This window comes from Camelus dromedarius, chromosome 20 (genome assembly GCF_036321535.1).
Source record: "Camelus dromedarius isolate mCamDro1 chromosome 20, mCamDro1.pat, whole genome shotgun sequence".
NCBI classification, from domain to species: Eukaryota; Metazoa; Chordata; class Mammalia; order Artiodactyla; family Camelidae; genus Camelus; species Camelus dromedarius.
Genome location: NC_087455.1, coordinates 36,933,847 through 36,947,934, shown reverse-complemented (window position 1 = coordinate 36,947,934; position 14,088 = coordinate 36,933,847). Strand labels below are relative to the sequence as shown.

General features: G+C 39.9%; 1 protein-coding gene across 5 annotated transcripts in view; it reads left to right on the top strand.

Annotated features, from left to right (window-relative positions):
* Positions 1 to 14,088, top strand: part of SLC26A7 (solute carrier family 26 member 7) — a 136,675-nt gene that overhangs the window by 84,999 nt on the left and 37,588 nt on the right. For all 5 annotated transcript variants that reach the window (XM_064476970.1, XM_010975994.3, XM_010975996.3 and 2 more), the window contains exons 8-11: positions 1,504 to 1,651; positions 3,671 to 3,784; positions 11,522 to 11,599; positions 12,749 to 12,844. In XM_064476970.1, the coding sequence (XP_064333040.1) occupies positions 1,504 to 1,651; positions 3,671 to 3,784; positions 11,522 to 11,599; positions 12,749 to 12,844 (436 nt within the window). The remainder of the gene's footprint in view (positions 1 to 1,503; positions 1,652 to 3,670; positions 3,785 to 11,521; positions 11,600 to 12,748; positions 12,845 to 14,088) is intronic.

The following is a 14,088-nucleotide window of genomic DNA, read 5'->3' as shown; positions in this document are numbered from 1 at the left end:
TGCCCCAGAGGGTTTTTCTTTTCAAATAAAATAGGTTTATTTATAAGTATTTTCATGTCACTAATACATAGATATAAAATTAATGAACACTTGTGATTTTTATGTGGTTGCATAAAAATAGAAACGTGCTTTATGTTTTATAGTTTCCATCATTGAGTTTTTAGCAGTTCGATTACCTCTCTGTTTGTTCTTACACACACACTGCTGGAAGCTGGGGGAGGCAGGCATCTCCTTTCTTTTGTCTTATTCTTTCCTCACATTGGACTTGTAGCCTTATAAAACAAAGCAATTTATACCTTTTTGAATGGTTTCCTAAATTCAGTGTACATTTCTTTTTCCTCCCAGAGGGTTTTCTCTATTTGTTTTTTTTTTTTTTTTTTTTTTTTTTTTTTTTTTTAAAGCGGGGAGGTAAGTGTCACAGAGCATAATTAGGGAGATAAATAAACAGTGATACTTTGGCTCAAGTGAATTTCAAAAGACAACAAGACAATGGCTGAGTGTTAGTTGAAAGAAATTTTTTAAACAGTTATTTAAAGCTGAGAAACAGCTAACTGTGGTCTTATATTTGGCAACAGAGGGTAGATGGAAACTTTATATATATTTTCCTTAACATGTTATGCAGAGAGTCAAAAAACAAAATTCAACTGAGTACATTTAAAGGTCTTGCTGGCTTGATGCAATGATTCCTGAGTTGAAGAGTGTCCTAGCTAGCAGGTCAGAAGGAGCTATGAAGAACTGTACAAAATGAAAGGCTCTTACAGTCAGAAGCGGGCCAGGAAAAGGAAGTTTCTAGAAAAGAGTGGATTGTAGCAGGCAAAGTCACATTCCTACAGGAGACAGAAGGGCAGATTACCTCACAAGTGCTCACCGGGTAATTCCAGATGACTGGTTAGAGTTTGCATTCCTGAGAGAGGCTGAAACTGCCGTTAAATTAGGTATTAATTCTTGGCTTGTTTACGTGAGGCTTAAACAATGACTCTGTTTTGGATCAGTTGTCTCTTTTTTAACAATAGTTAAGTGTTCTGTGAAAGGATCAAATTAAAAACATAATTAAGATGTTGAAATCGATGGCAAATATGGGGAATTAGCTCAAGAATTGTAGCTTTCAGTGATACAGTACTGCAGCATTCAAGGCAGGAAATACAGTGTCTCATGCCAGCCAAATAAATATTTGGAAAAGTCGAATGAAAGCACGCTCCAGCTTTGCTCTTGTTCTGTTACAGGACCTTTTTTGTTGAGTTAGAGCTGCTGTGCTGTAACCTGAATTCCCTGGGAGTGAACGCAGTTAGATGTGTGGAGCTGTCCCCGCGGTGGTCTCTGTGACTTTGCTCTTAAGTAATGTCGGAGAAGAAGGCTTCTAAGGGCAAGGCTGCTCGGTTTCCTCAGGGGTGTTTCACATGTTCTGTGTATACTTCAGAGTCATTACCATAGTTGAATTCATTGCAAGTTGTTACAGAAATTACATGAAAGTTGATGACTTCAATATGCTCTTTCTTTCCACAGAATTCCTCCGCCCAGAGTTCCCCCAATGCGCATCCTCTCTGCAGTAATCACTGAAGCTTTTGGAGTGGCATTTGTGGGCTATGTGGCCTCACTAGCCCTTGCTCAAGGATCTGCCAAAAAATTCAAATATTCAGTTGATGACAACCAGGTGGAGTATGCCCCAGCCCCTCTCCACACCTCTCCATGGCTCTTGTATCTTTGTATGGTGTCCTCCCAGACCCTGAGAATGTTGAACTTGTGTAAAATAAAAAATAAACTTTCCTAAGTGTACAGCAAGAATGAGTAGAACAGAACAAAAGAAAATCGCCAAACCATTCATGGAAAGGTGCAAGTCTGACCTGCGTGGATTGGTTTAGGATACACTTCTTTGTGTTTAGAGAAGAGCATCTTAATGTTCTTTCTGATTTGTTTTTAGGAGAGAATCCAAATCTATTGGTCACTGCATGCTGACTTTTAAAAATTATGGATTCCAAAATACAAATGACACTAACATTACTCTTCTTAGGAATAAAAAGTAAAAACTGAAGGATGCAAGGGTCTGTTCTTAGAAAACCAAAGGATGGAGATTTTGTTGATCATGTTTCAGAATCTACTTCTGCTGGCATCTCATTTCAAGCCCCATGGTCCTGCATTCCTGCACAGGTCTGCAGCGGTAGCTGTGGACTAGTGGCTATGGCGCTAAATCGCCTAGATCCGACTCTCACTCTGAAATGTTCTCTGGGTCCCGCTTTTGTCATCTGTGAAAAAGGTGGGGTGTGTATTGAACCCTCGTGTCCACCAGGCACTGGTCTCGGAAGAAGGGATACAATGGTCCATAATGCGGACCGCGTCTTTCCTCATCTCAAAATCGTCCAGGGGCTTCCTGTCCTACTCAGTTTAAAAGCCTTTTACCTGACCTTTCAGCCTTCCTCCATGATCATATTTCTTTTATACTCTGTTCTAGCCACACTTGTTGCCTTGTTTTTCCTTGAGCCCACTAGTCATGTTTCTGGCTCAGGACATTTGCGCTTGCTGTTTCCTTTTCCAGGAACTCTGTACCCCCAGGTAGCCGCATGCCTCCTTTATTCCAATGTTCCCTTCTCAGGGAGGTCTTCCTCGGTAAGCTAAAATCCTAAACTCCAAAAACTTCTACTCCCTTCTCTGCTTTACTTTCCACATTCATCTTGTTTCTTGTCAGCATTCCTTCACCAGAATGCTAGTCTGTGAGGGCAGGGATATTCTTCTGTGTTATTTACCAGCAACAGCAGCATAAGAAAAGCGTTAAGAGGCTTTTACAACAATCCAAGTGACATTTGAGGACCTGGACCAGGATGTAGCAGTGAAGGAGATGAGAAGTGGACAGATTATGGATTGGATGTGGAAGCCATCTGGGAAAGGGAGAAGTCACAGATATCTCTAAAGCATTTGGCCCAAGCAGCTGGAACTTGAGATAGGAAAGGATGTGGGAGGACCACGGCGGGAATGTAGAGAGCACTAGCCTGGTTAGTTAATCTGGGATACCTGCTAACTATCCAAATGAAAATGAGGAGCAGCAGGTTGGCTCCATCGGTCTGAAGTTCAGGAGAGTGGTCCAGGCTGGAGATGCAACTTTGGGAACTGTCAGTGTGCATTTGGGTAGCTAAGATTAAAGAGAGGAGTGGTCCAATATTTGTGACTGGTTAGATGAGAAGGAACCACAAAAGAGACTGGGAAGTGGTGGCTGAGGAGGTTAAGAGGAAACCAGGAGGGTGAGAAGTCCTGGAAGGACCTCGAAGGAGCCTTTAAGGAGGAGGAAGCGAGCAGCTGTGTCAGATGCCTCTTTTTGGCCCGGTGAGGCAGGAATTAACGGTCGGATTTAGCACCGTGGAGGTCATCGGTGGAGCGGTGGCAGTAAAAGCCTTGGTTATGGAGACTTAAAAGAGGAGAAATTGGCGACAGATACAACAAATACCTTGTACTTTCCCAGAAGGTGGTTGTGAGGATTAAATGAGTCAAGTGCTTAGAACAGTTTCCGGCTCATTGTAAGCGCTCAGTGAACGTTGGCTATTTTTAAAATCATGGTTAAAATTACAACCAGTGGAGAGAACAGAAAGAGAACACAAACAAGTCTCGTTCTATGACAGGTGTTGCCTGCGGTCTCTGAAAGTCGTGATTGAGAAATGACAGTCTCCTATTATCAATCCTGTAGGAATTGTTGGCTCATGGCCTCAGCAATGTGATTTCTTCATTTTTCTTCTGCATACCGAGCGCTGCAGCCATGGGAAGGACTGCCGGCCTGTACAGCACGGGAGCAAGGACACAGGTAACTTTGTTGTTCGGCAGGAACAAAAGAGCTGATGGGAAGACCAAGCGTCTCTCTAAAACCCTGAGACTACTTTAACTGCTTCCATTTTAAAAAAACTAGTTTCAAGGATGTCCGTCTCTTCCCTTTCTTAGGTAAGATCCTTCCCGAAGCTGAATGATTCACTGAGCAGACAAAAACATTCCTGTGCTGATAGCAGCTTTACTGCTGTCAGCCTTTGAGCCAAAGCTCCGTGTAGCTGTGCCTCCGATTGATCGTGCTTTTTGCTAATCTAACAAGTCAACTTGAAATTCTTCCATTTTTATTCACCTCCTTTAAATAAAGTGAAATCAGTTACACGCAGACACCAGTCCTTGACAGTTACATGCCTGTCGAGGAGAGAAGTAAACAAGTATGTACGTGAATAAGATGTCTGCGCACATTTTGGTTTAAAGGAACAATGATGCGTTTTTAGGAACCGAAATCAATTTGACATTTGAGAGCCTGCTATGTACCAGGTATGATGCTGGGTAGACTGATGATGGTGGTAATGAAGATGTCTCCGTGATGAGGACGCTGATGGTGGTGGAGTTGGAGGCATGTACTGAGATATATACCAGGCATTGTGCGTCATACTTTTTATATAAATGAACTCACTCTATCTTTTAGGCAACTCTGTGAAGGAGGTATAATTATTATCCTCAGTTTCCTCATTAGAGAACTGAGGGAAAGAGGGTTAAACTTACCCAGGTCACAAGCTAGTGAGTGTCAGCGCTGGGATTTGAACTCAGATAGCTTTATTTCAAATCTTGCATACATACTGTTATACAAGCAAATTATTGTTCATGTCAATTTAAAAAATTAACATTAACAGCTAACTGTTATTAAAACAATTCGCATTTATTTAAAATTGGAGTTAAATGAGGATCTAGAAAACATTGCATGTGATAATTTAGACATTTATTAGGCGTCTACCTTGTGTCAAGTCCTTTTGGGGCGGGGGGCTGTAGAAGAATAAATTGGAAAAGGATGTGGTTCTTGGTCTTGGGGGCAAGTGGCAAGAGAAAGATGCATAAATGGACATCGAAATATAGGATAAAACTAACTCATAAAGTTATTGACGAATGTACAGAGGGGAAACAGCAACAAATTCTGAATGTATAATAATTTGACCAACAATTGCCACAGCTCATCAGCTAAGATGTGAAATTCTCATTCAACACTGTTTTACATGACGATTTGATTGCTTTTTTTTTACGCAGTTAGCGATTTCAAGCGTAGGTTCATCACGTGTGTTGGCATAAACATTTTTGCAAACTCTCAAATGTTTGCAACCTAAATTTCAATGTTCAATATGTAGTGTACTCAAGTGTCATCCCTTACTCTGAAGACTCTTCTATTTATGAAATTCTAGGAGTGCATGGTAGTTTCCACCTAGTTTCTCACGAGGATGAGTGCATGGATAGTGTGTTAGATTTCCTCTCTTCATGTCCAGGCCAGGTAAGGCTATGAGTGTCAAAGGCCTGCATGCAGAGCCTGGGCTGTGTTCTACCTCCAGCAGTAGTGGCTGGGTGACTGAAGTGGGTTAATACCTGCTTATTTAGCACAATGCCTGAGCACCATAAATACTTCTTCAGTGATAATATTTATCATTGCTTTTATTAATATTATTAAGTGTTTTATAGCAAAATACTTGTAGAACCTTTTGTTCAATATTTATTTACTATTAAGACATCCTGATTTCGTTGGGATGCAGCAAGGCAGTTTCTAGTCCAGTGGTCCCTCCAACTTGCTGGCGATTTAGAGCAAGGTAGCATCTTCATCCATCACACGGGCAGAGAAGGCTGGAACAGAATCTGAGGTGCCTCTCAGCTCGAGGGTGGTTCATCCGTGGGGCTTCCTTAGGCGTTCACTGCTTTCCTTAATCACTGTCTTAGCGATAACAAAACCATCGGACTCATCTTCGTAACGTTCCATACTGAATGTCTAAAACAGAGAGTGCGTTGAGAAAACATGTTATTTTTACATCTGAGATTTTTTTTTTCACTTGAGTTGGGTATCAGTTTGTTCAGCTAATCAGGCAGGTACGGAAAGGCACTCTTCTTTTCTTTTCTGACGGCCACACGTTTGAATGGTTAGAACAATAGAACTTTTCTAAGGACTTTTCATTTAAGAGTTATTTTCTGCAAGGTACTGTGTTCCTCAGACTTCATAAAATGACAGGTATGTAACAAAAACACTAGTTCAGAGAAACAAAGCAGGGCTGCGAGGTATTTTCATGCTATTTTGCTTGTTGGAATTGTCGCTCATTTGTTCAACAATTCCCATTAAATTGCACAGAGAAGGAGTCTGGTTTGATGTGCATACCTGACCCAAGGATCCTTTCCCATGGTCGTCATTTTAGCACAGCAACTATTAGGTTTATGTAGGAATAACTGATAACTGACATGATTGGAAGAAGACACTGGGCAAGTCATGTATTAAAAAAGTTTTATTCTAAATAGGCTATTTGTGAAAACAGCTTTTCTATGGGATAAGACTTCACAAAAAGCAATCTCTTAAATAGCTCTGTCTCCCTTAAGTACTAGACTCACACCCAGCAAATTAATCGCGAAGACTTAGAACCCTTCAACTTTTGGGTCAATAACACCAGAGTAGCAGTAGGAACCATCTTGCATTTGTCAGTTATTTCACCAACTGACTCCTTATTCAGAAACGCTATTAGTATTTCTGTAGAAAGATAGCTTTTAAAATGCAAATATGATCTTGTTACGTCCTCCTAAAGCTCATGAAGGGTTTTGCACAGGTCTTAGAACTGAGACTTTGATGTTATGAAAACCAAGGCTGTTCCCTCTACAGCCTCCTCTTGGCCTGCTCTCCGTCTCATTCTCAGCTCTCCAGCCTCAGCTCCTCCTTCCTCACAGCTCCGGTGTCTGTTCCCTTTGTCTCTGCGGCTGCCTCCTCCTCCCCTCCGAGTTAACCCTTCCCATCCTTCAGAGCTCATCGACACTACTGGGCCAGCTGTGTTCTTTTCTTCGGAGCCCTTCACGCTGCTGGACATTAAGTGTTGGTCTGTGTGGTTACATGACTAATGCCTGCCTCCTCCTCGTGACTTCGGCTCCTAGACAGCAGGGCCCATGTCTGCTTTGGTTTACCAGATCCTCAGTGTCCAGGCCAGGACCCGGCACATAGTAGGTGTTCAATAACTAGGTGTGGAAAGAATGAATGAGAAATGACCGAAGTATCTGATAATTATAAAGCGAGTCAGCTTGGCTGATCTAAGAAGGTACTGGTGTAGCCAGGAGAGAGCTTTTATTGTGACTTAATACAGTACATTTGAAGTCAGGAAAATCCCACCTGAAGTCAGCCTTCAAATCATAGGCTTTAGAGAAGGACTGTTTAACAGAAACATAATATGAGCCTCATAGGTAACTGAAATTTTCTAGTACTTATATTTTAAAAAGTAGAAGAAACTGGTAATATTAATTTTAATTGCATATTTTAATTTACTCGGTATAGCTGAGATATTATTTCAACAAATAATTTATGCAAAAATGGTTAATAATGTATTTTCATCTTTTTTAAATGAGGCTGCAAACTCTGGGGTGTATTTTACATTTACAGCATATCTTAATACCCACCAGCTGCATTTCAAGTGCTCAGGGACCACATGTGGCTGCATTAGGCCATTTAGGGTCCTTTTACATACAATGGAGTTGATGGCAAAGCCTTTCAGTGCTTTAGAAAATCAGAATAAAATGTTTGCATTGAAATAACAAAAGATGCTAATCACTGAATACCAGGTGCCATGGTCAGAGGCCCAAGGACCTCTCTATCCTGCGCATGTCAGAACTTTGTAACAGTGATTTCCTCTAAATGTGACATGCAGAGTGTGAGTGTCGAAGAATAAGAAAGTCTTGGTGCTGCCTGGACACACAGCACAAACAGGGGCTGTGGGTCTTGCTTCTATTTTTCACCTTTAAAAAATGTTATTATGGGAGGAAGTACTGCACACCCCGCCTCCGCCCGACCTGTTCTCTCCCCTGCGTGTTTCTTTCTTCTTCCAACAGAGTAGATACACGGGTGCTTTTGGGCAGTTTGGGAGGCTCAACCGAACCATGAAGGATGAGAGACAGCATTGGCTGCAGGCAAAGCTCAGCTCCAGCTGAAAACGACAGCTGGCATTTAAAATTTTTTTTTTTTTTTTTTTTTTGCGTGACACTGAGATTGCCTCTGGGTTCTAATTTGCCAAACTATACTCCTTTATTCTTTCAGAATTTGGCTTATTGCTTCCGACTTCTTTTAAAGCCTTCTTAACCTAGCCTTAGTTGCCCAGCATCCCTTGTCTCTTTTTCTCTTACTCCCCTTTCCTGCTCTTTTCCCCATCCCCCTGCGTCCCCAAAGCTGTGCAGGTACTGAGCTGTCTACCTTCTTTGCATCCTCTGACAAATGTTTAGGAAGGAGATGGCTGGCATCTCGCTCTCCCTCCAGCCATGTCTCTGGGTGTAGGTAACACTGGTGCTTTCAGAGCCATCTTTGTAAGCAACCTGTTTAACTCAGATATTTGTTGGAGAATGTAATGAGAAGAGAATATAGATTATTTCATTATCCCATATGCAGAAATAACTCAAATAAGATTAGTTATGATTTTTGGAACCAAAAGTTATCTTTGGGAATTTAGTTAGTATGAAATGGAAAGAGTTGAAGGAAAGTAAAATGCCTAGAAAACATCTGTCCTATGGTTAATTAAGGGTGTAAACACTACTAGTTACAGCCTAAGCTAACCTGAAACTTATTAAGAAGGGGGCACTTAGCTTTGTTTGTTTTCTGAGTTTAAAAAAAGAAAACACATTTATCTGTCTTCTGGTTGTAACTTGCCTTTAAAATTTTTCTCCAGGTAAATCAGAGATATATAAGAAAGTAGCATTTCACATACAAAGCTATGGCTATTCAGAATGTATGTAATAATTAAAAATATAGCATGGCTGGGTTATCACAGACACCTGAAGTCAGAGAAGTCTGCTGTAACACTGCAGATATCTGATCTTAATTTAGCCTCTTTGTATCGTTACTGAGTTGGTCATCTACGGAAGTGATGGCTTGGACTGAATGCTTTCAAAGATTTTTTTCCAAATCCAAACTTTAGCATCTGGGTCTTTTATTTATGGGTACAAAGAAATTCAGTATTTTGACAATTTTGAGGGCAGAAACGATTATATCATGGATTTCTATGCCTGAGGAATAGATACACTGGGTAGATCTGATAAGGACCTCTTGTCTAATTAGATACATTTGTCTTTTGACCTGGGGCACCAGCAGTGATGAGGGGAGTGCGTTAAAGGAGCCGACGTACGCCATTGGATCATATAGTCTATTTCTTTTTTTTATTCAAGGGATAGAATTCTTTACTAGTCTATTTTATCATATGACTTACCATCTAACATAAACAATAGTCTTTTTCACCCATCATTAGTCACCTTTTCCAAGTAAGATCCATTTAACTTGACTTCCTTTGACGATAAGACTGACACTGCGGTCCAGTGCGCGCACAGTTGTTGATGCACATACAAAAAGCCACGTGAATAAAAGGTAAGGGAAATTTATTTAAAGAAAAATCCCAAAGGTGGTTATAGTTTACTGTTTTTTTTTTTTAATTTTTAATATTTTTTTGTAGGGGAAGGTAATTAGATTTACTTATTTATTTATTTTTTTTAAGAGAAGGTACTGTGGACCGAACCCAGGACCTTGTGGTTTCTAAGAAAGCACTCTACCACTTGACCTCTACACTCCCCCGTAGAGTTTACTGTTTTAAAATATAATTATTTAGTTAGATTGTAATTTCCATAACAGCTTTAGTATATGTAAAGTATCTGGTTCATAATCCATGTTCCCTTTAACTCCTTAGCTCTATGACCTTGAGAAAATCACTTTGCCTCTTCTTTTTTTAGATTTTTTTGGGGGGTGGTAATTAGATTTACTCCTCCTCCTCCCCCCACCCCCCTTCTTCTTCGTCTCATTTTTTATGGAGGGACTGGGGATTGAACCCAGGACCTCATGCAGGCCAAGCACACACTCTACCACTGAGCTATACCCTCTTCCCTACTTTGCATCTTTGACCTTCAGATCCTTCAAAGGAGTTTAGACCAGCTGTCCCGAGTTCATATCTGCACCTAAGATTAAGAGCTTTATTTTCAGATATACTGTAAGTATATGAATCAACAGCCTCACAAAAGGGATACATACCATTGTATTTTGTCATGAAATGCACCTTAGCAGTTGGTGTCTTTTTCTTTCCACATAAACGTGGATATAATGAGTCCCTTATGAGGGCATCTGAATGAAGTCTGTGATCTGCTCAATCCACTCTAGTGGGATGACAGTCATCATATTTTGCCGTTTAAAATTTTTTATCTTGTGGAATCACCAGTTTCTCCTAAATGATCAGGTAGGTGACAGTAACTTAACTTCTGTGGGTGATCTTTAGCTCCCCAGTGACTTATTTCCCGCAGAAGGACTTCCCCTCCGTATGCTGGAGAATGCTGTTAGATGAGTTCCACTCACTGTAGAAGGAATTGTACCCAGTTTCTTTCACTCAGTTTAATGGTTTTGAGTTTCATCCACGCTGTTGCGTGTATCCACAGTCACTCTTTTATTAGTGAGTAGCATTCTATTGTATGGATGTCCCAAAATTTGTTTATCTACTCACCAATTGGTGGACAATTCAGTTATTTAGAGTTTGTGGTGTTTAAAAATAAGGCTGCTATTCATATTTACATATAAGTATTTTCATAGGCATATGTTTTCATTTTTCTTAGGTAGTCCTGGGTCATACATCACTTCATAAGAAGTGGCTAGACTGTTTTCAGAGTGGCTGTGCTCTATCGAATTCCCACCAGCACCGTCTAAGAGCTCTGCTCCGAGTCTAGTGCTCTGATTACTTATTTATATATCTATTTTTAGCCACTCTATTCCCTTTGACTTCTCCATAATGATGTTTTAGGTATTTTTCTGGTCCTGTGAAAACTCTCTTTTCCCTTGTTGGGCTGACAGTTTAGCCAAGTGTTTCTACTGAGACACAAACATTTGCTTATGTGAAATCAGGTTCTCCATCAAGCGGGACATAGCTCGGGGTGCGATGTTTTGGACTGCCTTCTGTCCGCAAGTTGAGTTGGTTAGGACACAATACTAATGACTCTCAGGGCTAATAAAATGAAGTCTGTTTCACTGAAGAGACTACTCCCTTTACCCCACGTAACTGCTTCGTACTAACAAAGGACTGCAAGCAAGAGGGTGAAAGGTTCTGCAGGAAATTTGTCGTCAGCACAGAAAAACCCTAAGCTGCATATTCAGTTATTCCCCCAACAGCTCCCTAGGAGCTGAGCAGGGGAGTCAGGCTGAGCAACACCAGGCTAAAGGACCTGTAACTGAAGTGTCATTTTCACTCTTACACAACAACAACAAAAAAGCCGTTGCCGTGATGTGTGTGAGACAGAGCTGGTGGTGTCCTGTTTCTTTGTGTGGAACTGCTGTCCTCTCACTGCTGACCTAACTTGATTGCACCAGTTTGTCAGCTGTCACATTCGGGTTCCTTCAGCTACAAAATATAGTTAATGATAGTCTATGTAATTGGTCAATCATATGCCAACATTTTGTTCCTTCTAATCAAGGAAAACTAAGAATTATCTTTTCCCCCTTATAACTTTGGAATAATAAGAAAGCTGAAGGCTTTATTTGTTTTGTCTGGTTTATGTTTCACAGGTGGCGTGTCTGATATCTTGCGTCTCCGTCCTGATGGTCATCTATGCAGCAGGGCCTTTGCTCTACTGGCTGCCCATGGTACAGCGGTGCTTTGTCATTATTTGCCTTTTAACTTTACTTTTAATGAGAATCACTGTATTTTAAAATTCCTTTGAAGAACAGCCTCAGTGATCCTAAATCTGAAACCTTACGTGACATAAGCAATGGCTGAATGGAGAGGTGGAAATAAGCCACATGTGATGGAGGAGGGGTGGGAGGGTACCACGCTGCTTTCGGATTCTTAGACTTTTGTATAAAAGTGGCATTGTGGAATTAGATTTATTCTGTATCCATTTGGAAGGTGGAACTAGGTCATCTCTTTGACATGAAGTAGACTCTGGAAGAATTTTATCAAAACTTGGACTGTTAGAAAATGCGTACTGCACAAGAGGGTAGGAAACAAAATACATCCTGCCATCCTTGGTACATCTCTATACAAAGTGACTCAGAACATTAGTGCCTGTGTTTACCTTGCTTTTCACACGCCCGGGGCACTGAAGTGATGCAGATAAGATCTTGGTCAAGAATATGAAAATATGAAATATATGCATGTATGACTGAAAAAGTGTGCTGTACACCAGAAACTGACACATTGTAACCTGACTATAACTCAATAATAAAAAAATGTGATAAAGATCTTGGTCTCCAGAGAGCCAGAGACAGTCTCAGCCCTTTCTCGTTCTAGTTCTTCATTCATGTATTAAGAACAAACCATTTTCATGAGAGGATCTTCCAATAATAGAGTTCACTTTTCAAAAGAGTTTTAAGTGTCAAGTGAAGCCAGGTAATTGATACTCAAGACGATTAGAAATAAATATATGATATAAATATTTAATTTTTGCAACAAACACTTTTCAAACAAATGGCAGTGAGTAATGGTTATAAAGAGGACATTCAGCCTAATAACATTCACCCTTATAATTCATTACTTTTCTTTTTCTTTCTTTCTTTCTCTCTTTTTTTTGAATGGCATAATGTTTGCTATGTGATTTTCTAGAATTGGTATTATATTCCAACAGTACAATAATAGGTTAGTTGTAAACAAAATGAATGTTACTTTAGTCTTCTAAATGTTGATTGCTTTTCTCTGGTAAGTACTTCAAAAACAAAGAAATAAAAATACCTTGATTCTTTTAAATGTAGATTAAAATATTTTTCTTGCTTTCTTCATCAACTTCTTGTTTGTAGTGTGTTCTTGCAAGTATTATCGTTGTGGGATTGAAAGGAATGTTAATACAGTTTCGGGATTTAAGAAAATATTGGAATGTGGATAAAATTGATTGGGTAAGTAGAAACTTGACCTACAATTACCCTCTTTGGCTTAAACACATGTTACAAAATAAGCTTTAATAGTTCCATTTGCAGAAAATAGTTTTAGCCATTTGAGACTTACACTTTACAAACTACCGTTTATTTTTTCAAACTCAATAAAAGCATCAAAATGTAAAATGTCTTTATAAGAAACAGAAATGGAATTTTGTCGCATTTGATTGATATGTTGTTTAAGAACTTTTAAAGAAATGTTAGGCAACTCAAGTGGGTTGGGGATTCCCAATTTTCATTATGAAATGATTCCGGAAGTGAAACTCATCAAAGAAGAGCTAATAAGAATATGACTGTTTATAACATACATGAAAAGCCAGCAGTGATTGCTAAGAAATGTATGTTGCATTATTACAGGTTACCCTATTAATAAACATATTAATAGTGATCATTCTAAATACAGGAAGTCTAATGAATTGCTTCTTAAATGGTTTCACTGAGAGGATCATTATGTTACCAGGATATTGCTAGGCACAGACTAAATTATACTGAACGATGATGAAGTATGGCTTTTACTAACATAAATATTTCACATGCTTGTTCTGGAGAAATGTGTCTATTCAAGAACCTTCAAAATCCTCTCCCTCTGCGATAGGGATGAACCATTTCATGAGTGGCCTCAGTTCAGCTCTGTTACGGCATTTCCCATGTTGAGATGCAATTACCTGTGTATTCCCCCTCCTTCAGATCCTTTGCTGTGCGAGATTTGGGGGGATTATTTATGCTAGTACATGCTTTAATAATATCCTTCCGAAGCCTCAGTAATACTGAGCTTCTACCAAGGTGCACTACTGGGTGCCACGTGGAGCACAGAGATGAGAAAAGGACCGCTGGTCCTCTTCAGACACGAGTCATTGTGCAGAATGCAGACACAGAAACAGGGACGTATTATGTTAGACATGATGCAACGTAACCTGGAAGCAAAAGGAAAAGCTTAGTACTGGAGAGAAATAGAGGCTGGAACATTTAATTCAGGAAGGGTTAATACAGAAAGCTCACAGCAGAGCTGAAATGTGAGCAGAGACTCGAAGGAACAGTGTTTGGCAGGCAGGCCAACAGGCCCAAATTAACCATGCTGATGGAGGATCATGACCTTTTTCAGGTGATATATGTGAGGTAGCACATGGAAATAGAAAAATAAGAAGATGCAAGCTTATTTGACAGACTATTGATAACCCCATGATAAAGGTATTTCTAAGGAGTTC